The sequence below is a fragment of the Pimephales promelas genome, chromosome 25, assembly GCF_988280905.1.
Source record: "Pimephales promelas chromosome 25, fPimPro1.hap1.1, whole genome shotgun sequence".
Classification (NCBI taxonomy): domain Eukaryota; kingdom Metazoa; phylum Chordata; class Actinopteri; order Cypriniformes; family Leuciscidae; genus Pimephales; species Pimephales promelas.
In genome coordinates this window covers 4966374-4990083 of record NC_142793.1, presented here as the reverse complement: position 1 = coordinate 4990083, position 23710 = coordinate 4966374, and the positions used below count along the sequence as shown (strand labels likewise).

Genomic DNA, 23710 nt, shown 5'->3' with positions numbered 1-23710 from the left:
GCTATATCGGCTTCAGGGGAAAAGGATTTGGTTAATGTTCATCTGGGTATTTTCCCCTTTAGTAGCAGGCAGGACTGATCTACTATTTCACCGGGAGGATGGACACCTTAGTAGTGTGTCTCGCTGCAATGCTTTTAAACAGACTGTAATGTGATTTTGTTGTAATCCGAGATCTGCACAACCACTGGGACATATTGCGTTCATGTGCTATGGCAATTATGGTAAATACCAAAAGCCGACGTGGAAAATGGACATGAACACCCCCTTCATGTGGTATTTTCCACTGGGCAACTAGTAGAATATTTTCATGGACGAGTTGCCGAGATGAGATAACCTTTGATCTTTTCAAAATGGTGGAGAGCACCGCGAGTCGTGAATGTTAAAATTTATGCTATTCATGATCTACTACACAACATAGGCTACAGCATATTATTTACCTTTTGACTTTTGGTAAATCATTTTCTTGCTGTTGCAGATGACTTAAGGTCTTAAGCAATCTAAAATTGTTTTAGCTAAATAACAGGTCTGGATCTCCATCTTTTTACCACATCACGACAACAAAAGCACTTGAACGAAACACACTGATAAATACCAGTTCACAAGTGGAAAATATCCTATTCAGCACGTGAAATACTAATAAATACAGTGTTGTGAGTAAAAAGGCGCCGAAACTAATCAATGGAAACCCTCCGCTTGTTTGAAAAGAGGAAACGCGCAGTCATTGGCTGGCAGTCATTGGCTGGCACTCATGCGCTGACGTCACGTACTAACCAATCACAAGGCCTGCATGATCGCGCACAATGGGCTCGTGGCGCTCCAATGCTTTAAAATCGGCCGTTTAATACAGAGAGCAGCATTTCCAGCATTAGCAGGACAAAGAGAAGAAACTCGTAGCAATGGCAAGAACCAAGCAGACCGCTCGTAAATCCACCGGTGGTAAAGCCCCGAGGAAGCAGCTCGCTACTAAAGCCGCCCGTAAGAGCGCTCCGGCCACCGGTGGGGTCAAGAAACCTCATCGCTACCGGCCCGGGACCGTGGCTCTGCGGGAGATCCGCCGCTATCAGAAGTCCACCGAGCTGCTGATCCGCAAACTGCCCTTCCAGCGGCTGGTGAGAGAAATCGCTCAGGACTTCAAGACGGACCTGCGCTTCCAGAGCTCCGCTGTCATGGCCCTGCAGGAGTCCAGCGAGGCTTACTTGGTCGGTCTGTTCGAGGACACCAACCTGTGCGCCATCCACGCCAAGAGGGTCACCATCATGCCCAAAGATATTCAGCTGGCCCGCCGCATCCGCGGAGAGCGCGCTTAAACCGGCGTCTCATTCAACCCACAACGGCTCTTTTAAGAGCCACTAAAGTTTCAACTAAATGAGAGAATTTCTAATATAACATTACAATTAAGTGAAAATTAAGCATCAGGGTCCTGCGCAGCATATTTGAGTAAATTAACTTCCAGGTCTGAATAATCAGGAGATCCAGTACAGTATTTTGATTTGAACACACTCAGCGTTTAGCAGTTAACTGCTGTAACAGACTAGTTTATTATGGGATGACATAGTTTATTATGACTAGTTTATTATGGGATGACAATCACTTAATGTTCATTTGTAACAAATACTAACTTTGGATGTTAAATGCCAAATATAATTTTTTTATATTAAAATTTAACATAAATGCAAAAAAGGTGCAACTTGTATTGCTCATTCAAAAAGACACTGGTAGCTTTTTGCCACAAAATTTCGTTTCTTAACCTAATGATCAAAGGGATAGTTATTCTGTCATTTACTCCCTTTCAAATTGTTCTGACTAAACATGCATGGTCTTTTTAAATTTCCAAACATCACTTACTTAATATTAGGAATATTTGTACAATTATCAATATATGCAGGTTAAAAAGCGACTATGTTCATATGGCTTGGTTAAAGAGTCATTCTACGAAACCGGTACGATTGGAGTCCCTCTGACTTGCCTTTTTAAGTGTATGTCCTTTTTAAATGTCTCCTTTAATAGAGTTCAAAAATAATGACAAACATTTTATCTTTATATTAGAATTTTTTTTAATATAAAAAATATATTAAAAAATAATATTTCTTGTTTTTTCAGTTGACACCACCTATTTTGTCATGTCCCTCATGGCCTTCTATGAAAGTGTACTTGGAATATGAATAATACAATTAGAAAAAAAAGACCATACATTTGGCTATTCCCATGAATATCTATCTGTGCTTTTTTGCTGGTAATGTTTAAAAAAAAAAAATCATGGTTATTCATTAAAATCACATTATTTAGTTCCGTACCTCAGTAATCCCTCAACCCCGTTACACACATCATTCTCCCCCCATAAAAATAATGAACAGATCCTTATGTGACATCAACAACAGGAAGTAACATCACAGAAGTCTTCTGAACAACATTGTGTGCAGACACAGGCAAGTTACCAACTACTTTTATAACTATAACTTATTTAGAATTGTGATATTGTGGTTGTCAAGCTCAATGGCTCAACCCCGTTACATCAAATAAAGATAAAATTCTTATACTTGTGAAAATGATCTTTGTTATTTCAAAAGCATACATGATTTCTTAATATCATGCATTCCATTTGATCTCCTGTTATTCACTACATATAGAGCAGTGGGCATTTTTAGCAAAAAAATCACAACCCTGTCACACTCAACCCCGTTACTTCTTTGCCACGAAGCATGCGCACATGTAAAAAAAAACCACACAAACACGCTCACTCACACACACACATACATCAAAAAAGCACACAAGTTATAGGTTTTATTTTGATGACTTATTCAGTCATTTTATAATGTTCTAATGTATACTACGTTATTGTTGTTTTTCCTGCAGTCGTGTTCATAAAACTGAGTTGCAATTGCAATTTATATCTGTTGTTTTTCTTGGTAACATAATAAAATTCAGTGCTTATAGAAAATCTTACAGTGAATTTGAGTAAAAAAAAAAAAACAACTACTCATATGTTAAGCTGTATTTGTCTCTTCAACCCCGTTACTATCTTCAACCCTGTTACCATAGTCTCAACCCCGTCACACCTACATTTTTATGATTTTTTTTTTACGTTTATGAAAAAGTAAATTATTGTTTGTTGAACTCAGTCTGAAGTGTTCAGAGCAATCATAAGAATACTGAATACATCATAATACTTCAAATTCTGAAGTTAAGCCACTTCTTTGATCAAAAATGATGAGGTTGCTGTCACAAAAAGTGCCCATTTCAGGCTTTAGTATAGCATAAGTGTGAAATGATATGTACATTTTACATTTGCAATAATTGAATTAGAGTAAGGGACATCTGACTAATAGGAAAATGTTGATTTCATTACAAATATATTTTATAATTATATTCAGAGAGCTTCCATATTGTCCATAACGGGGTTGAAGACTAATAGTGCTCATATCTTAAAATAATTACCAATAATAAAAAGTATTTAATACCTAAGGTGGGAAAATCTGTTTTTCCGGAAGTTAAATATGTCATTAACGTTGTGGGGTGTTCAGAAAAGTAATACATGTTGGTAAAAAATCCAAAAATGTGTAAGTCCAAATCGTACCGGTTTCGTGAAATGACTCTAAAATGTTCTCTTTTTCATGATGCTGGACAATTTAGATTTTGTGAAAAGTACTTTTCTTAGCCAAGCAGCGGATAACAACCGTGAACTTTCTAGCATATTCAGTCAGTCTCGGGCGGTCCGCTCTTGTTTGCCAGATTTGGGCCACAATCGAGCAATAAGAATGTCACATGACAGCCATGAACAAAACAAATGAAGCAGAATTGGCCCACAGTTAATTTTAAATCTGGCCCAGGTCCGGCCCAGATCTACTGTAATACCTTGCTCATGCCCACATACCGCATGGAATGGCAATTGAACGGACTCCGCTCCTGTTTGCCAGATGTGGGCCATGTACAAGCCATAGCAATGCCACATGTCAACCATGGACAAAACAAAGGAAGCAGAACTGTTCCAAATTTGTATAACAGTTCTGGCCCAGATAAAACACCTTTCTCCGGCCCACGTAGCTCATGGGATGATGGCACTTGAGCTGTCTACTATTTTACTATTGTGGTCTCCTACAAGACATTTACACTCCTCAATTTTAGTATATCTATATAACTTAGACTTGAGAAAAATAAATTGAAATTAGTTTAAATATATATATATATATATATATATATATATATATATATATATATATATATATATATATATATATATATATATATAACTCATTTCAATTTGTTTTTCTCAAGTCTAGGTTAAATAAAAAGTAACATGAAAGATGCTTTGCTGATCATTTTCCACACTTTTTTTGTTTGCGGCCAGTAAAGTTGTTAGAGTATCAAACATAATCCGGCATTTTAGTATTGCAGTTTTAAAACAATAATTGAGTTGGTCGTGTTAAGCTTGTTGTTTGTGTTGAAGAGGTGGTCAAAATCCCTTGCCTCTTCAGCATATATATATATATATATATATATATATGTATCACATATCCTTTTGAATGCTTATGTATTTTTTTATGAAATCAATAATTAAGTATATTCATTATTACTTAATCATTTATTGTGCTTCTGCTTGTGAAATCATATTCTTAAATGCTGATGTAAGTCTTCAGCTTCTTTTAGGTGCACAAGACCATTTGTCTCTTTCTCTGGTCTCAGGAGAAAGGTTTTATGGATCCTAAAGGCATTGTGAACACATATGTCCAACATGATACTTCTCTGTACCGATGGTCAAGCTATATTGAGCATTGCTATATTGAACTTTAATTGTTGTATTAAAATGTATTCTTTCTATTATATTTCCTTTTTGGGGAGCAAATGTTATCTGTTTTTCTCCCAAACGAGTGAACGTTTTACCATTATGTTTTGGTACACTTAACTGATAATAAGCCGCTCAGACTCTCTTCAGCCTTGATGGGAGCTCTTATTTGCTAGTGTCCTATGTGAACGCAGTAACAGTGAAAATAATAGCGGAATAGGGATTTGGTTTGTGTTTGAGTGTTAAAACATAAAGTGGTCATTGAAGCCAATAGTTTAAGGCACCATTTGTTTGTTAAAGTCTTACTCCAGTTGCAGGTTAAGGAACCACTGCCATTCTTTGAGATTGACTGAGTTGTTGTTCTGGACATGTTCTGGACAATCTGTGACCTGGAAGGTCATGAAGTGCCTCTGTGTCAGATGCATCATCGATGAAGATATGCTTCCGTCTATCAGTATATGTGTGGAAAATTACTGTGTTTATCTATTTCTCAGCCAATGAGAATCATTCAACGTGTTAGCAATGACGTAGCTTAGACCTTGGAAATGGTATAACTGCTGTGATCTTTGTAACTGTGAGGGAAGGCGGCCTACAAACACCTGTGTGAGTCTTGAAGCTGACTTCTGCTGATGAAACTTAAAACTATGTTTAGTAAACTTTTCTTTAATTTTTTATAATTCTGACTCCGGGTCTTCGTTCTTTATATCTGGTTCTGGGTCCTTAGACTGTTAACCCCTAACAGTGTTTTCCCATTACTGAAAAGGTGAAACAACACAGGCATAAACAGAAGATAAAACAAATGTGCCACTCTTTTAACTCTATCCTGGTAACAAACGTCACCAATTTTTTTTTTCCTGACATATTTTAGTTTCTCTTGTTATGAAGCACATGTTCATTTATAATACAAAATTTAACCATAAATAAGACTAATTATGAAATAACAGCTAGAAAGAATAAATTACATTATATTTTACATGTAAAATCTATCTATCTATCTATCTATCTATCTATCTATCTATCTATCTATCTATCTATCTATCTATCTATCCTTTACTGTGCTTATGATGTTATTTATGATGTTAATAATAATTACCTTCCAATTTCCTATTATTTATGTCATTTTTGTCATCATTTTATTTGGTGTTCAGTAGGCTGCAGCTGCATGAGAAAGTTATTTTGTCCCTTTTGAAACTTAGCCAGAAAAAATATAGTTCTTTGTTAAGGGATTAAAACACTATTATTTAGAATTTGTGTATCATTCGTTCAGTCCTTTTTTTTTTTAATTACAGCTGTTGCGTCATCAGTTCTTCCTCATCCAGTTCCGCACTGCAGAGTAATAGTCCTCCGCTGCTGCAGTTGTGCGGATTCATAAGTCGTTTAATTGCAAATACAATTAATAGTTTTCTCATCAAACAGCCAGAATAACCAATGGCTAATGGTTACTTTTGTGACCAGACATTTTTTTTTAATAAGAACATTGATTGTATAATATTCCTACAAATGCCATACTAATATGAGGATTAAATGGGTAAACTTTGATACTGTGATATGACTTCTTGTGTCCCTCTTCCTTTAATTTAGTGACTTGTAGATAATCACTTATCAACCAGTACTAGGCCTACTGTAAAATGATATTTGTTAAATACATTTCATGAAACATGCATATTAAAGTGAAATTTTGGGGGAGGGGTGTGTGTGTGTGTCATATGACGCACAACTGGTTTCTGTCAGGTCCTGTAAGCAAATGTAAAAGGCCTCTTTGCAACCTCTAAACTCCATTGTTAGACTTTCATTGATCGACAGAAGTACTCAGTGTTGAACATGTCTGGAAGAGGCAAAGGCGGTAAGGGACTCGGGAAAGGAGGCGCTAAGCGTCACCGTAAAGTTTTGCGCGATAACATCCAGGGTATCACCAAACCCGCCATTCGTCGTCTGGCTCGCCGCGGCGGCGTCAAGCGCATTTCCGGTCTGATTTACGAGGAGACCCGCGGAGTGTTGAAGGTGTTTCTGGAGAACGTGATCCGCGATGCCGTCACCTACACCGAGCACGCCAAGAGAAAGACCGTCACCGCCATGGATGTTGTGTACGCGCTGAAGAGACAGGGACGCACCCTGTACGGCTTCGGGGGATAAACGCTCGAGACTAGGACAAACCACACAAAACCCAAAGGCTCTTTTAAGAGCCACACACTGTGACACATAAAGAGTCAAAACTTTTAATCATGTCAGATCATAGAATTAAGTTTAAAACACTTTGTGTTCTTAATTCAGTGTACATTTAATTTAAAAACTCTTTAAGTAATGTTCCACAGTGATTCATCGAGAATATCGCTTTCTGCTTAAAACACAATACTCCCAAATAAACCGATTGGTTTTGAATAAAACGTTGATCCGTTTCATGAACGCTTCTCCAAAAAAATCATTACGAAAAAATAAAAGTAATTAACGTTAGATAATGGTACCAGTTAGCAAACATGAGAATGCAGAAACGTAGATTTATTTCTGTTTTTAAAAATCTAAACAGTTTCATGAACTAATTATGTTTTTAAAGTGTATCAGACCATTTTGGTCTATTTTTTCCCAAACTCGCTCAATGGGTTTATAAAAGGTTTTAAAATTACACGATCATTCACAATACTAGAACCACTTATTATCCTCCAAAAATATTACTAAATAAAAAGAGCGGGAAACTAAACAAATGAAACTCTGTGGAAGTGTGTAGTTCAAACGAGACGGTGGGCGGAACTATATTTTATCCACACCTGTGATTGGCCCTCGTTCCTCTCAAGTTGTCCAATAAAATTTGAGTTTGTGGGTTTGGTCTATGAAAACAGACAATCAGATACTGCCTAACGCTTTGAAAATTAGCATAGAGCAGTGAATAAATCCTTCTGTATCGCACTGTAACCTCCATTAAATCGTCAGTCTTGTGATATCGCATCATCATGCCTGAACCAGCAAAGTCCGCTCCTAAGAAGGGATCCAAGAAGGCCGTCACCAAGACCGCCGGTAAGGGAGGAAAGAAGCGCAGAAAGTCCAGGAAGGAGAGCTACGCCATCTACGTCTACAAAGTGTTGAAGCAGGTCCACCCTGACACCGGCATCTCCTCGAAGGCGATGGGCATCATGAACTCTTTCGTCAACGACATCTTCGAGCGCATCGCCGGTGAGTCGTCTCGCCTCGCGCACTACAACAAGCGCTCCACCATCACTTCCAGAGAAATCCAGACCGCCGTGCGTCTGTTGCTGCCCGGAGAGCTGGCCAAACACGCCGTGTCCGAGGGCACAAAGGCCGTCACCAAATACACTAGCTCAAAGTGAGGCGTGCCCGACTTCAACTACCCCAAAGGCTCTTTTAAGAGCCACCCATCTTCTCAGAGAAAGAGCTTTTGACTTATCAAATACAGTCTTGAATTGAAGCACACGTTTCATAACCGTGATCTATCTCTTTCAATATGTCGTTAGTTTAAAAATGCGAAAATGTTACATTACTTCTTAATGTGTGTAAATCTTTATCAAACCGCAAACTGTTCATAACATTTGAAGTGTTACAACAACTGGCATTCATGTATAATTATACCAATAATAAAAAAAAAACGGTACCAATGAAAGTGAATTTATTCTATCACTGTTTGTTCTATTGTTGCGAGAAAAGTTCTAAAATATCTGGGGGAAAAAATTCCTAAAACCAGTTTGCAGAGATCCAGACAAAATTACCATTATGTGCTGACACTTTAAGATTAAAGATGGTGTTTACTATTTGAATGACATGTGGATGGACATTTTTTTATATATATATATATAATTTTTGTTGATTAGTGGAAACTAAAATCATTTTTGCATCAAGTATATTGAGATACTTTATTTTTTTTAGGTACTTGCATGACATTTAAGCAATTTCTTGAGATACAACACTGAACGATAATACGATTTATTCCAGTAAAGTAATTGTTTCTTTGTGAACAATGGCTGTGCTAATTCCAGTTACAATATCTTATTGGTCATTAAATTCACATGCTAAATAAGTTAATATTAGCTCTAGCTGTTCATTTGAAACAAAATAGATTAGAGGGCCACCGCTTCATTTATAAGTGAGTTATGTTGAAATTAGTTTAAACAACAATTTTATATTCATTATGTAATTCATTAAGTAATGAACTTATCAATCTATTTATATCTAATTCAATGTTGTTTGTAGAAAATAATTTAATTACAAGCTGTGACAAGTTTGATTTATGCAAACTGGGTTTAATTTGCTACAAAATGAAATACAATATTCACTAACACAAATAACTAAGATGTACAGTGTAATAAAATACACTGCTAATATTATGGTAAAAATCAATTACTTCTGATTCTTATATCTTTGTTGATACGAAGGATTGCTCTATAACGTATGCCAGGGCTTAATATGTAAATTTTGAGGTTGGTGTTGTGCCTAATTTTGAACATGAATAAATGAGAAGCCAGAGGAAGTGGATTTGAGACACTTTTTATCAATTGGGAAATTAATTTTATTTTCCACTTCCCTTCTGTTCTCATCGATAATTTCATGTCAATTTCAGGTTGAGTATAAGGTGGAATTGTGGATATTACTACTATATAGTCAGGGTGCCAAAGTGTCAAAAATGGGTTGAACCTGACATGGTCTGCCATACTTTTTATTTGTGTTTTTTTCTGTTAATTTTGACCCTAAGAACAAATAATTGGAGGGTCTGCTCTGCCGGAAATACCGCGGAAATTTTTTTTGGCCATTTTAGTACACGCACCCTTTATTTTTTATCAGAAAAATGTGAAAAATATTTTTTTTTCATCAAATTCTTAGTGGGTTGGGTAGGTTCTCAATAAATGCATTCCAGATACACAGAACACATGTGCGGACAACATCCACTGAAAAAATAATTCTTAAAACACATTTCTAGATGATTTAGCATCAATTTAATGCAAAAAAACCAGGCGTTTTTTTTTCACTTTTTTTCCACTATTTTCATCTTTACTTCATTGGCAATCAACTATTCCCTTAAGTTATGACATCAGGCAATATGCCATTCTTTTCACCAAACACTATACTCATTACACAGAAAAAATATAAAAATCCAAACAAAATCAATGGATCTATGATGATTTCACTACTAGTTGGCGTCAACAGGCTCAGAATTTCAATAGAATTTTAGACTACTCTCAAAATTCTTAAAAACATGCTGGATATTTAGCATCATGGCTCACTTACACACGCACGCACGCGCACGCGCGCGCACGCACACACACACACACACGCACGCACACACACACACGCACGCACGCGCACACACACACACACACACACACACACACGCACGCACGCACGCACGCACACACACACACACACACACACACGATCTTAGTAATTTTAATGAGTTTGAAACAACCAACCAATGGTTACCAACAGACTTCGAAGCTGCTCATCATTGTCTGTGGTAAGTGATAGTGACTAATATACCAGTAGATCTGCCACAGAGTTTTGGGAAAAGAATGGTAATATGGACATTGTAATGGTAATTAACTGAAAGGACCACACCAGTCTTCAAACAATAATATTTCTGATGATTCCTCATCCCAAACGTATCCCTGTAGCAGAAGCATTCACTAGTTTACTTAGCTAGCTTTAGCCATTTTAGCTAATTTCGGTTTCTTTAAACGGCATTACTCCTCTCAGGTATGGGGTAGAGAGTAGAGACTTACTTTTTTAAATGCTCAGAATATTATGCTCTAAGAGAGGTATGTTTCCTATATGTTCAATAAGCTTCGACCAGAAGTTGAGAAATTGCTAAAATTTCAACTGGACTTGTTAGGTAAAGAAATAGATATGAGAATAAATGCTGCTACATGGATACGTTTGGAGCGAGGAATCATTGGAAAAAGACTTGTATGATGCCTGGTGCGGTCTTTGAGGTGTTTTTCATGTCAGACAGATAGTAGGCTAGTAAGGATAACTAAAGACTACAATCAAACTTGTCACAGCTTGTAATTAAATTATTTTCTACAAACAACATTGAATTAGATATAAATAGATTGATAAGTTCATTACTTAATGAATTACATAATGAATATAAAATTGTTGTTTAAACTAATTTCAACATAACTCACTTATAAATGAAGCGGTGGCCCTCTAATCTATTTTGTTTCAAATGAACAGCTAGAGCTAATATTAACTTATTTAGCATGTGAATTTAATGACCAATAAGATATTGTAACTGGAATTAGCACAGCCATTGTTCACAAAGAAACAATTACTTTACTGGAATAAATCGTATTATCGTTCAGTGTTGTATCTCAAGAAATTGCTTAAATGTCATGCAAGTACCTAAAAAAAATAAAGTATCTCAATATACTTGATGCAAAAATGATTTTAGTTTCCACTAATCAACAAAAATTATATATATATATATAAAAAAATGTCCATCCACATGTCATTCAAATAGTAAACACCATCTTTAATCTTAAAGTGTCAGCACATAATGGTAATTTTGTCTGGATCTCTGCAAACTGGTTTTAGGAATTTTTTCCCCCAGATATTTTAGAACTTTTCTCGCAACAATAGAACAAACAGTGATAGAATAAATTCACTTTCATTGGTACCGTTTTTTTTTTATTATTGGTATAATTATACATGAATGCCAGTTGTTGTAACACTTCAAATGTTATGAACAGTTTGCGGTTTGATAAAGATTTACACACATTAAGAAGTAATGTAACATTTTCGCATTTTTAAACTAACGACATATTGAAAGAGATAGATCACGGTTATGAAACGTGTGCTTCAATTCAAGACTGTATTTGATAAGTCAAAAGCTCTTTCTCTGAGAAGATGGGTGGCTCTTAAAAGAGCCTTTGGGGTAGTTGAAGTCGGGCACGCCTCACTTTGAGCTAGTGTATTTGGTGACGGCCTTTGTGCCCTCGGACACGGCGTGTTTGGCCAGCTCTCCGGGCAGCAACAGACGCACGGCGGTCTGGATTTCTCTGGAAGTGATGGTGGAGCGCTTGTTGTAGTGCGCGAGGCGAGACGACTCACCGGCGATGCGCTCGAAGATGTCGTTGACGAAAGAGTTCATGATGCCCATCGCCTTCGAGGAGATGCCGGTGTCAGGGTGGACCTGCTTCAACACTTTGTAGACGTAGATGGCGTAGCTCTCCTTCCTGGACTTTCTGCGCTTCTTTCCTCCCTTACCGGCGGTCTTGGTGACGGCCTTCTTGGATCCCTTCTTAGGAGCGGACTTTGCTGGTTCAGGCATGATGATGCGATATCACAAGACTGACGATTTAATGGAGGTTACAGTGCGATACAGAAGGATTTATTCACTGCTCTATGCTAATTTTCAAAGCGTTAGGCAGTATCTGATTGTCTGTTTTCATAGACCAAACCCACAAACTCAAATTTTATTGGACAACTTGAGAGGAACGAGGGCCAATCACAGGTGTGGATAAAATATAGTTCCGCCCACCGTCTCGTTTGAACTACACACTTCCACAGAGTTTCATTTGTTTAGTTTCCCGCTCTTTTTATTTAGTAATATTTTTGGAGGATAATAAGTGGTTCTAGTATTGTGAATGATCGTGTAATTTTAAAACCTTTTATAAACCCATTGAGCGAGTTTGGGAAAAAATAGACCAAAATGGTCTGATACACTTTAAAAACATAATTAGTTCATGAAACTGTTTAGATTTTTAAAAACAGAAATAAATCTACGTTTCTGCATTCTCATGTTTGCTAACTGGTACCATTATCTAACGTTAATTACTTTTATTTTTTCGTAATGATTTTTTTGGAGAAGCGTTCATGAAACGGATCAACGTTTTATTCAAAACCAATCGGTTTATTTGGGAGTATTGTGTTTTAAGCAGAAAGCGATATTCTCGATGAATCACTGTGGAACATTACTTAAAGAGTTTTTAAATTAAATGTACACTGAATTAAGAACACAAAGTGTTTTAAACTTAATTCTATGATCTGACATGATTAAAAGTTTTGACTCTTTATGTGTCACAGTGTGTGGCTCTTAAAAGAGCCTTTGGGTTTTGTGTGGTTTGTCCTAGTCTCGAGCGTTTATCCCCCGAAGCCGTACAGGGTGCGTCCCTGTCTCTTCAGCGCGTACACAACATCCATGGCGGTGACGGTCTTTCTCTTGGCGTGCTCGGTGTAGGTGACGGCATCGCGGATCACGTTCTCCAGAAACACCTTCAACACTCCGCGGGTCTCCTCGTAAATCAGACCGGAAATGCGCTTGACGCCGCCGCGGCGAGCCAGACGACGAATGGCGGGTTTGGTGATACCCTGGATGTTATCGCGCAAAACTTTACGGTGACGCTTAGCGCCTCCTTTCCCGAGTCCCTTACCGCCTTTGCCTCTTCCAGACATGTTCAACACTGAGTACTTCTGTCGATCAATGAAAGTCTAACAATGGAGTTTAGAGGTTGCAAAGAGGCCTTTTACATTTGCTTACAGGACCTGACAGAAACCAGTTGTGCGTCATATGACACACACACACACCCCTCCCCCAAAATTTCACTTTAATATGCATGTTTCATGAAATGTATTTAACAAATATCATTTTACAGTAGGCCTAGTACTGGTTGATAAGTGATTATCTACAAGTCACTAAATTAAAGGAAGAGGGACACAAGAAGTCATATCACAGTATCAAAGTTTACCCATTTAATCCTCATATTAGTATGGCATTTGTAGGAATATTATACAATCAATGTTCTTATTAAAAAAAAATGTCTGGTCACAAAAGTAACCATTAGCCATTGGTTATTCTGGCTGTTTGATGAGAAAACTATTAATTGTATTTGCAATTAAACGACTTATGAATCCGCACAACTGCAGCAGCGGAGGACTATTACTCTGCAGTGCGGAACTGGATGAGGAAGAACTGATGACGCAACAGCTGTAATTAAAAAAAAAAAGGACTGAACGAATGATACACAAATTCTAAATAATAGTGTTTTAATCCCTTAACAAAGAACTATATTTTTTCTGGCTAAGTTTCAAAAGGGACAAAATAACTTTCTCATGCAGCTGCAGCCTACTGAACACCAAATAAAATGATGACAAAAATGACATAAATAATAGGAAATTGGAAGGTAATTATTATTAACATCATAAATAACATCATAAGCACAGTAAAGGATAGATAGATAGATAGATAGATAGATAGATAGATAGATAGATAGATAGATAGATAGATAGATATTTTTACATGTAAAATATAATGTAATTTATTCTTTCTAGCTGTTATTTCATAATTAGTCTTATTTATGGTTAAATTTTGTATTATAAATGAACATGTGCTTCATAACAAGAGAAACTAAAATATGTCAGGAAAAAAAAAATTGGTGACGTTTGTTACCAGGATAGAGTTAAAAGAGTGGCACATTTGTTTTATCTTCTGTTTATGCCTGTGTTGTTTCACCTTTTCAGTAATGGGAAAACACTGTTAGGGGTTAACAGTCTAAGGACCCAGAACCAGATATAAAGAACGAAGACCCGGAGTCAGAATTATAAAAAATTAAAGAAAAGTTTACTAAACATAGTTTTAAGTTTCATCAGCAGAAGTCAGCTTCAAGACTCACACAGGTGTTTGTAGGCCGCCTTCCCTCACAGTTACAAAGATCACAGCAGTTATACCATTTCCAAGGTCTAAGCTACGTCATTGCTAACACGTTGAATGATTCTCATTGGCTGAGAAATAGATAAACACAGTAATTTTCCACACATATACTGATAGACGGAAGCATATCTTCATCGATGATGCATCTGACACAGAGGCACTTCATGACCTTCCAGGTCACAGATTGTCCAGAACATGTCCAGAACAACAACTCAGTCAATCTCAAAGAATGGCAGTGGTTCCTTAACCTGCAACTGGAGTAAGACTTTAACAAACAAATGGTGCCTTAAACTATTGGCTTCAATGACCACTTTATGTTTTAACACTCAAACACAAACCAAATCCCTATTCCGCTATTATTTTCACTGTTACTGCGTTCACATAGGACACTAGCAAATAAGAGCTCCCATCAAGGCTGAAGAGAGTCTGAGCGGCTTATTATCAGTTAAGTGTACCAAAACATAATGGTAAAACGTTCACTCGTTTGGGAGAAAAACAGATAACATTTGCTCCCCAAAAAGGAAATATAATAGAAAGAATACATTTTAATACAACAATTAAAGTTCAATATAGCAATGCTCAATATAGCTTGACCATCGGTACAGAGAAGTATCATGTTGGACATATGTGTTCACAATGCCTTTAGGATCCATAAAACCTTTCTCCTGAGACCAGAGAAAGAGACAAATGGTCTTGTGCACCTAAAAGAAGCTGAAGACTTACATCAGCATTTAAGAATATGATTTCACAAGCAGAAGCACAATAAATGATTAAGTAATAATGAATATACTTAATTATTGATTTCATAAAAAAATACATAAGCATTCAAAAGGATATGTGATACATATATATATATATATATATATATATATGCTGAAGAGGCAAGGGATTTTGACCACCTCTTCAACACAAACAACAAGCTTAACACGACCAACTCAATTATTGTTTTAAAACTGCAATACTAAAATGCCGGATTATGTTTGATACTCTAACAACTTTACTGGCCGCAAACAAAAAAAGTGTGGAAAATGATCAGCAAAGCATCTTTCATGTTACTTTTTATTTAACCTAGACTTGAGAAAAACAAATTGAAATGAGTTATATATATATATATATATATATATATATATATATATATATATATATATATATATATATATATATATTTAAACTAATTTCAATTTATTTTTCTCAAGTCTAAGTTATATAGATATACTAAAATTGAGGAGTGTAAATGTCTTGTAGGAGACCACAATAGTAAAATAGTAGACAGCTCAAGTGCCATCATCCCATGAGCTACGTGGGCCGGAGAAAGGTGTTTTATCTGGGCCAGAACTGTTATACAAATTTGGAACAGTTCTGCTTCCTTTGTTTTGTCCATGGTTGACATGTGGCATTGCTATGGCTTGTACATGGCCCACATCTGGCAAACAGGAGCGGAGTCCGTTCAATTGCCATTCCATGCGGTATGTGGGCATGAGCAAGGTATTACAGTAGATCTGGGCCGGACCTGGGCCAGATTTAAAATTAACTGTGGGCCAATTCTGCTTCATTTGTTTTGTTCATGGCTGTCATGTGACATTCTTATTGCTCGATTGTGGCCCAAATCTGGCAAACAAGAGCGGACCGCCCGAGACTGACTGAATATGCTAGAAAGTTCACGGTTGTTATCCGCTGCTTGGCTAAGAAAAGTACTTTTCACAAAATCTAAATTGTCCAGCATCATGAAAAAGAGAACATTTTAGAGTCATTTCACGAAACCGGTACGATTTGGACTTACACATTTTTGGATTTTTTACCAACATGTATTACTTTTCTGAACACCCCACAACGTTAATGACATATTTAACTTCCGGAAAAACAGATTTTCCCACCTTAGGTATTAAATACTTTTTATTATTGGTAATTATTTTAAGATATGAGCACTATTAGTCTTCAACCCCGTTATGGACAATATGGAAGCTCTCTGAATATAATTATAAAATATATTTGTAATGAAATCAACATTTTCCTATTAGTCAGATGTCCCTTACTCTAATTCAATTATTGCAAATGTAAAATGTACATATCATTTCACACTTATGCTATACTAAAGCCTGAAATGGGCACTTTTTGTGACAGCAACCTCATCATTTTTGATCAAAGAAGTGGCTTAACTTCAGAATTTGAAGTATTATGATGTATTCAGTATTCTTATGATTGCTCTGAACACTTCAGACTGAGTTCAACAAACAATAATTTACTTTTTCATAAACGTAAAAAAAAAATCATAAAAATGTAGGTGTGACGGGGTTGAGACTATGGTAACAGGGTTGAAGATAGTAACGGGGTTGAAGAGACAAATACAGCTTAACATATGAGTAGTTGTTTTTTTTTTTTTACTCAAATTCACTGTAAGATTTTCTATAAGCACTGAATTTTATTATGTTACCAAGAAAAACAACAGATATAAATTGCAATTGCAACTCAGTTTTATGAACACGACTGCAGGAAAAACAACAATAACGTAGTATACATTAGAACATTATAAAATGACTGAATAAGTCATCAAAATAAAACCTATAACTTGTGTGCTTTTTTGATGTATGTGTGTGTGTGAGTGAGCGTGTTTGTGTGGTTTTTTTTTACATGTGCGCATGCTTCGTGGCAAAGAAGTAACGGGGTTGAGTGTGACAGGGTTGTGATTTTTTTGCTAAAAATGCCCACTGCTCTATATGTAGTGAATAACAGGAGATCAAATGGAATGCATGATATTAAGAAATCATGTATGCTTTTGAAATAACAAAGATCATTTTCACAAGTATAAGAATTTTATCTTTATTTGATGTAACGGGGTTGAGCCATTGAGCTTGACAACCACAATATCACAATTCTAAATAAGTTATAGTTATAAAAGTAGTTGGTAACTTGCCTGTGTCTGCACACAATGTTGTTCAGAAGACTTCTGTGATGTTACTTCCTGTTGTTGATGTCACATAAGGATCTGTTCATTATTTTTATGGGGGGAGAATGATGTGTGTAACGGGGTTGAGGGATTACTGAGGTACGGAACTAAATAATGTGATTTTAATGAATAACCATGATTTTTTTTTTTTAAACATTACCAGCAAAAAAGCACAGATAGATATTCATGGGAATAGCCAAATGTATGGTCTTTTTTTTCTAATTGTATTATTCATATTCCAAGTACACTTTCATAGAAGGCCATGAGGGACATGACAAAATAGGTGGTGTCAACTGAAAAAACAAGAAATATTATTTTTTAATATATTTTTTATATTAAAAAAAATTCTAATATAAAGATAAAATGTTTGTCATTATTTTTGAACTCTATTAAAGGAGACATTTAAAAAGGACATACACTTAAAAAGGCAAGTCAGAGGGACTCCAATCGTACCGGTTTCGTAGAATGACTCTTTAACCAAGCCATATGAACATAGTCGCTTTTTAACCTGCATATATTGATAATTGTACAAATATTCCTAATATTAAGTAAGTGATGTTTGGAAATTTAAAAAGACCATGCATGTTTAGTCAGAACAATTTGAAAGGGAGTAAATGACAGAATAACTATCCCTTTGATCATTAGGTTAAGAAACGAAATTTTGTGGCAAAAAGCTACCAGTGTCTTTTTGAATGAGCAATACAAGTTGCACCTTTTTTGCATTTATGTTAAATTTTAATATAAAAAAATTATATTTGGCATTTAACATCCAAAGTTAGTATTTGTTACAAATGAACATTAAGTGATTGTCATCCCATAATAAACTAGTCATAATAAACTATGTCATCCCATAATAAACTAGTCTGTTACAGCAGTTAACTGCTAAACGCTGAGTGTGTTCAAATCAAAATACTGTACTGGATCTCCTGATTATTCAGACCTGGAAGTTAATTTACTCAAATATGCTGCGCAGGACCCTGATGCTTAATTTTCACTTAATTGTAATGTTATATTAGAAATTCTCTCATTTAGTTGAAACTTTAGTGGCTCTTAAAAGAGCCGTTGTGGGTTGAATGAGACGCCGGTTTAAGCGCGCTCTCCGCGGATGCGGCGGGCCAGCTGAATATCTTTGGGCATGATGGTGACCCTCTTGGCGTGGATGGCGCACAGGTTGGTGTCCTCGAACAGACCGACCAAGTAAGCCTCGCTGGACTCCTGCAGGGCCATGACAGCGGAGCTCTGGAAGCGCAGGTCCGTCTTGAAGTCCTGAGCGATTTCTCTCACCAGCCGCTGGAAGGGCAGTTTGCGGATCAGCAGCTCGGTGGACTTCTGATAGCGGCGGATCTCCCGCAGAGCCACGGTCCCGGGCCGGTAGCGATGAGGTTTCTTGACCCCACCGGTGGCCGGAGCGCTCTTACGGGCGGCTTTAGTAGCGAGCTGCTTCCTCGGGGCTTTACCACCGGTGGATTTACGAGCGGTCTGCTTGGTTCTTGCCATTGCTACGAGTTTCTTCTCTTTGTCCTGCTAATGCTGGAAATGCTGCTCTCTGTATTAAACGGCCGATTTTAAAGCATTGGAGCGCCACGAGCCCATTGTGCGCGATCATGCAGGCCTTGTGATTGGTTAGTACGTGACGTCAGCGCATGAGTGCCAGCCAATGACTGCCAGCCAATGACTGCGCGTTTCCTCTTTTCAAACAAGCGGAGGGTTTCCATTGATTAGTTTCGGCGCCTTTTTACTCACAACACTGTATTTATTAGTATTTCACGTGCTGAATAGGATATTTTCCACTTGTGAACTGGTATTTATCAGTGTGTTTCGTTCAAGTGCTTTTGTTGTCGTGATGTGGTAAAAAGATGGAGATCCAGACCTGTTATTTAGCTAAAACAATTTTAGATTGCTTAAGACCTTAAGTCATCTGCAACAGCAAGAAAATGATTTACCAAAAGTCAAAAGGTAAATAATATGCTGTAGCCTATGTTGTGTAGTAGATCATGAATAGCATAAATTTTAACATTCACGACTCGCGGTGCTCTCCACCATTTTGAAAAGATCAAAGGTTATCTCATCTCGGCAACTCGTCCATGAAAATATTCTACTAGTTGCCCAGTGGAAAATACCACATGAAGGGGGTGTTCATGTCCATTTTCCACGTCGGCTTTTGGTATTTACCATAATTGCCATAGCACATGAACGCAATATGTCCCAGTGGTTGTGCAGATCTCGGATTACAACAAAATCACATTACAGTCTGTTTAAAAGCATTGCAGCGAGACACACTACTAAGGTGTCCATCCTCCCGGTGAAATAGTAGATCAGTCCTGCCTGCTACTAAAGGGGAAAATACCCAGATGAACATTAACCAAATCCTTTTCCCCTGAAGCCGATATAGCCTATATGTTACTTTTTATGAATGATTTATTCAATATCAGACCTTCACAGACAAAAAGATTTAGTTGGTGGTAAACACATATTATAGGATCATAATGTACTTATATAAGACAGAAATATAATGTGCATATAGTATGCTTATACATGAAAAAAGATATATCTGTAACGTTAATCGTCGGTGTTGACGCTCACGCTAGTCGTTAAATGGGACATTTTTTTCTTTGAATAATTCATTTATGTTGGTAACAATATTAAAAGAGAAAAGCGCTCGTTGACAGATAAAATGGGTGGCTCTTAAAAGAGCCTTTGTTTTCGTAACGAAATCTTCGTTCCGTTTACTTCGATTTGGCGGGTTTCTCTGTCTTCTTGGGCAACAGCACGGCCTGGATGTTTGGCAGCACGCCGCCTTGAGCGATGGTCACTCGGCCCAGAAGTTTGTTGAGCTCCTCGTCATTACGCACCGCCAGCTGCAGGTGACGGGGGATGATGCGGGTCTTCTTATTGTCCCGAGCGGCGTTTCCAGCCAGCTCCAGGATCTCAGCGGTGAGATACTCGAGTACCGCCGCCAGATAAACAGGAGCTCCGGCACCGACGCGCTCGGCGTAGTTTCCTTTGCGCAGAAGCCTGTGAACACGGCCAACGGGGAACTGCAGTCCCGCCCTGGAGGACCGAGTCTTAGCCTTTGCTCGGGCTTTACCGCCGGTTTTGCCTCTACCACTCATTTTCAAGTCAGTTACTAATACCGAATGAAATAAAATGAAGTAAGTGTGTCTCCATAGACTGAGTTTAATGTAGAGTGCCAGTCGCCCATTGGTTTAGAGTCTGTAAAGATTTAAACCAATCACCGAACTTCCCCCGAAAGTCCAACCCCCTTTTCGGCGTAGATATGCACTTAATGACCTTTAAGACAGAGAAGAGGAAACCACCGTAGACATGTTTGTCATAAAGGGTATTGTACGTTTTTACTGCCAAAAGTTCTGCACCTTTCTCACGCTGTATATCTTGGGCACAATCACCATCTGATACTGCAGTGTTATGTTCCTATTGTAATATTGGAGGTTTATAACTGCCCATGTTGGTTGGATATGTGTGGGCTGATTGTATTGTCACAATTCTTCAGCTTTAAGCTTAGTGTAGTGAAACGTATATTCTTCATATATTCTAATTATTACAACATATTTAGGTTGATCACCGTCTGAATCCTCTTCAGCTTTTTTGGCAATTTACAATAAATCTCGAGAAAATAAAAAATTATTTAACCTTTGTTATTTTTCTTCAAAACGTGGTGTTAGTGAACACAAATCATAGGTATTGTCACAATTCTTCAGCTTAGTGTAGTGAAACGTATATTCTTCATATATTCTAATTATTACAACATATTTAGGTTGATCACCGTCTGAATCCTCTTCAGCTTTTTTGGCAATTTACAATAAATCTCGAGAAAATAAAAAATTATTTAACCTTTGTTATTTTTCTTCAAAACGTGGTGTTAGTGAACACAAATCATAGGTATTGTCACAATTCTTCAGCTTAGTGTAGTGAAACGTATATTCTTCATATATTCTAATTATTACAACATATTTAGGTTGATCACCGTCTGAATCCTCTTCAGCTTTTTTGGCAATTTACAATAAATCTCGAGAAAATAAAAAATTATTTAACCTTTGTTATTTTTCTTCAAAACGTGGTGTTAGTGAACACAAATCATAGGTATAAGCGAGTTTTGCTCTTATTCAGAGTTATTGGGTGGCTCTTAAAAGAGCCGTTGAGGAACAAACACTGGACTTTATTTCTTTTTGGGCGCTGCCTTTTTAGGCTTGGCGGCTTTAGGTTTTGCAGCTTTGGGTTTAGTAGTCTTTGCCTTTTTAGGGCTCTTGGCTGCTTTCTTAGCGACTGCTGGCTTCTTTGCCTTCTTGGGGCTCTTCGTCGCCTTCTTTGCGGCCTTGGCTGCGGGCTTCTTGGCCTTCTTGGGCGATTTCTTGGCGGCGGGCTTCTTTGCCGCTGCGCTCTTCGGCTTCTTGGCAGCGACGGGTTTCTTCGCCGCTGGCTTCTTCGCTTTAGGAGCCGCTTTCTTGACCGCTTTCGTCTTGGTCTCGGCTTGCTGCTTGTTGAGCTTGAATGAGCCCGAGGCGCCGGTCCCTTTGACCTGCACCAGGGTGCCTTTAGTCACCAGGCTCTTGATGGCGATCTTGACGCGGGAGTTGTTCTTCTCCACGTCGTATCCTCCGGCAGCGAGCGCTTTCTTCAGCGCGGCGAGGGACACGCCGCTCCTCTCTTTAGATGCGGACACCGCTTTGACGATGAGCTCGCCGACGCCTGGCCCTGCTTTCTTGGCTTTCGCAGCGGACTTCTTCTTGGGTGCTTTGGCCGGGGCGGCAGCAGCGGGTGCGGGAGCAGTTTCTGCCATTTCTCTCTGTTCGGATTTACAGTCTTTCAATCTCTCTAGTTTCAGTGATGAATGGCGCGCTCTCGCGGCGCTGCCCTCTTAAAAAACACATGAGAACTTTATAGACTCAACCTGCCCGCTCAGCGTTTGTGTGCGTCAACAAGCCCCTTCACGCGTGTGTTTTCTTCCCTTCAATTTGGTTAAAAACTGGAGTGGTAAAATAGTTTGGTTCAGTCAAAACAAATTGAACACCAAGCAGAGGTTCTGAGCTTTCACCGGAGACTAAAATACCAAATGATGAAATGTTTATTTTGCCTTTGTCAGATCAAATCCGAGGAGAGCTTCAGTCACGGGGAAAAGCAGCGCGTAAATTTGATGGATATTTTAAGTGGAAAGGTTGATAAAAGTCTGGCCCCGTCACCTGTGTGTTCAGCTAACAGTCTGAAATAGATTTTTATGAAATCAGCATCAGCGAGGGGCGTGAGGAGGCTTTCATACAGATGATTTTTGGGGCAGGTTGAAGCACACGACCATCATCAGTCTCTCTGTGAATCTCATGTCTGGCCAGCAGATGATCTGTCCTTAAAATAATAATTATTTGTATTAATATTAATAATACATATCATTTCCATAAGATGATGTAAATCATATCACCTAACAAAAAATGCAAATCGTCATATTTGTTTATCCTTATTCGTCATTTATCTCAGTTTCCATAATGTGAATGAAGATCGTGTAAAAGCTCATCTGAACGAGCCGCTCATTTTAAGCAAGGCAGAGCAAGTGACTCAAAAAACAACTGCTTTCCCCTCAGTTTCATAGCTTTTCTGAACAATGTTTGAAACTTTGTATTGCAAGCATTCCTTATGCCATTGTAGCTTGTATTTCTCCAAAGATGGCTTTGGATAAAATAATCTGCTAAGTTAATGTGACAAAGAACAGGTCACTAAATGAAAGTTTGTTATATATTGATTTAACCACCACTGAATGCTAATTAATAAAATAGTCATATAATATGCACGGATGTCGGGGTTTTGGTCATACCAGTAGGTTACTAAGTTCTCTAAGCTCTAACCCAAACCATTTCAAGATAATGAAGGTGCAGAATTACACAGGCAGGTTTAACTGGGATCAGTAATAAAGCATGAGGACACTGGAGCTGAAGGGCTGATAATAACTAAGTTAAAACATTTTGAATGAAACACTCAAAAACAATTCAGTTGCTTTGAAGTTTTCAACTTAATTCCTAAAATGTGTTTCTTGGAACTGAAAACAAGGGGCTACGAGAGTTTTCTGATCCAAGACAATATTTGTCTGTTACATTCATTTTCAGGTACTCTCTGGAGCCTCGAAGCATCTGTCAGTCATATGGAAACAGGCCTGGACCCCAGTGATGTGTGGCATCACGAGATCGATGATCAAAACACAGAGACAGTGTAGTATCACATTAATACATCAACTTTATTAGGGAAGAAGGGTCATATTTATACAAGATAAAGCAGAATTATCCACAAAGCAGGCCATCCAATCATATACTGAAAGATCAACCCCATACAGAAT

General features: G+C 37.7%; 8 protein-coding genes across 8 annotated transcripts; 3 read left to right on the top strand and 5 right to left on the bottom strand.

Annotated features, from left to right (window-relative positions):
• Positions 1–740: 740 nt before the first annotated feature.
• Positions 741–1508, top strand: LOC120468100 (histone H3). Its single transcript, XM_039656738.2, has one exon. The coding sequence runs from the start codon at positions 897–899 to the stop codon at positions 1305–1307; it is 411 nt and encodes a 136-aa protein (XP_039512672.1). The 5' UTR covers positions 741–896; the 3' UTR covers positions 1308–1508.
• A 5064-nt stretch (positions 1509–6572) lies between these two features.
• On the top strand, positions 6573–7167 carry LOC120468109 (histone H4). Its single transcript, XM_039656749.2, has one exon. It carries the CDS (start codon positions 6602–6604, stop codon positions 6911–6913), a length of 312 nt encoding a protein of 103 aa, XP_039512683.1. The 5' UTR covers positions 6573–6601; the 3' UTR covers positions 6914–7167.
• Positions 7168–7682: 515 nt separating this feature from the next.
• On the top strand, positions 7683–8372 carry LOC120468105 (histone H2B). Its single transcript, XM_039656744.2, has one exon. The coding sequence runs from the start codon at positions 7726–7728 to the stop codon at positions 8098–8100; it is 375 nt and encodes a 124-aa protein (XP_039512678.1). The 5' UTR covers positions 7683–7725; the 3' UTR covers positions 8101–8372.
• A 3032-nt stretch (positions 8373–11404) lies between these two features.
• LOC120468104 (histone H2B) lies at positions 11405–12093 on the bottom strand. Its single transcript, XM_039656743.2, has one exon. It carries the CDS (start codon positions 12048–12050, stop codon positions 11676–11678), a length of 375 nt encoding a protein of 124 aa, XP_039512677.1. The 5' UTR covers positions 12051–12093; the 3' UTR covers positions 11405–11675.
• A 515-nt stretch (positions 12094–12608) lies between these two features.
• Positions 12609–13203, bottom strand: LOC120468111 (histone H4). Its single transcript, XM_039656751.2, has one exon. The coding sequence runs from the start codon at positions 13172–13174 to the stop codon at positions 12863–12865; it is 312 nt and encodes a 103-aa protein (XP_039512685.2). The 5' UTR covers positions 13175–13203; the 3' UTR covers positions 12609–12862.
• Positions 13204–18258: 5055 nt separating this feature from the next.
• On the bottom strand, positions 18259–19026 carry LOC148964976 (histone H3-like). Its single transcript, XM_089127543.1, has one exon. It carries the CDS (start codon positions 18868–18870, stop codon positions 18460–18462), a length of 411 nt encoding a protein of 136 aa, XP_088983669.1. The 5' UTR covers positions 18871–19026; the 3' UTR covers positions 18259–18459.
• Positions 19027–19973: 947 nt separating this feature from the next.
• On the bottom strand, positions 19974–20614 carry LOC120468103 (histone H2A-like). The gene has a single exon (XM_039656742.2). It carries the CDS (start codon positions 20484–20486, stop codon positions 20100–20102), a length of 387 nt encoding a protein of 128 aa, XP_039512676.1. The 5' UTR covers positions 20487–20614; the 3' UTR covers positions 19974–20099.
• Positions 20615–21512: 898 nt separating this feature from the next.
• LOC120468099 (histone H1) lies at positions 21513–22294 on the bottom strand. The gene has a single exon (XM_039656737.2). It carries the CDS (start codon positions 22169–22171, stop codon positions 21551–21553), a length of 621 nt encoding a protein of 206 aa, XP_039512671.2. The 5' UTR covers positions 22172–22294; the 3' UTR covers positions 21513–21550.
• Positions 22295–23710: the final 1416 nt, after the last annotated feature.

Coding starts and splice junctions, on each gene's coding strand:
- LOC120468100 (XM_039656738.2), top strand. CDS start 897: ATGGCAAGAACCAAGCAGACCGCTCGTAAATCCACCGGTGGTAAAGCC.
- LOC148964976 (XM_089127543.1), bottom strand. CDS start 18,870: ATGGCAAGAACCAAGCAGACCGCTCGTAAATCCACCGGTGGTAAAGCC.
- LOC120468111 (XM_039656751.2), bottom strand. CDS start 13,174: ATGTCTGGAAGAGGCAAAGGCGGTAAGGGACTCGGGAAAGGAGGCGCT.
- LOC120468103 (XM_039656742.2), bottom strand. CDS start 20,486: ATGAGTGGTAGAGGCAAAACCGGCGGTAAAGCCCGAGCAAAGGCTAAG.
- LOC120468104 (XM_039656743.2), bottom strand. CDS start 12,050: ATGCCTGAACCAGCAAAGTCCGCTCCTAAGAAGGGATCCAAGAAGGCC.
- LOC120468099 (XM_039656737.2), bottom strand. CDS start 22,171: ATGGCAGAAACTGCTCCCGCACCCGCTGCTGCCGCCCCGGCCAAAGCA.
- LOC120468105 (XM_039656744.2), top strand. CDS start 7,726: ATGCCTGAACCAGCAAAGTCCGCTCCTAAGAAGGGATCCAAGAAGGCC.
- LOC120468109 (XM_039656749.2), top strand. CDS start 6,602: ATGTCTGGAAGAGGCAAAGGCGGTAAGGGACTCGGGAAAGGAGGCGCT.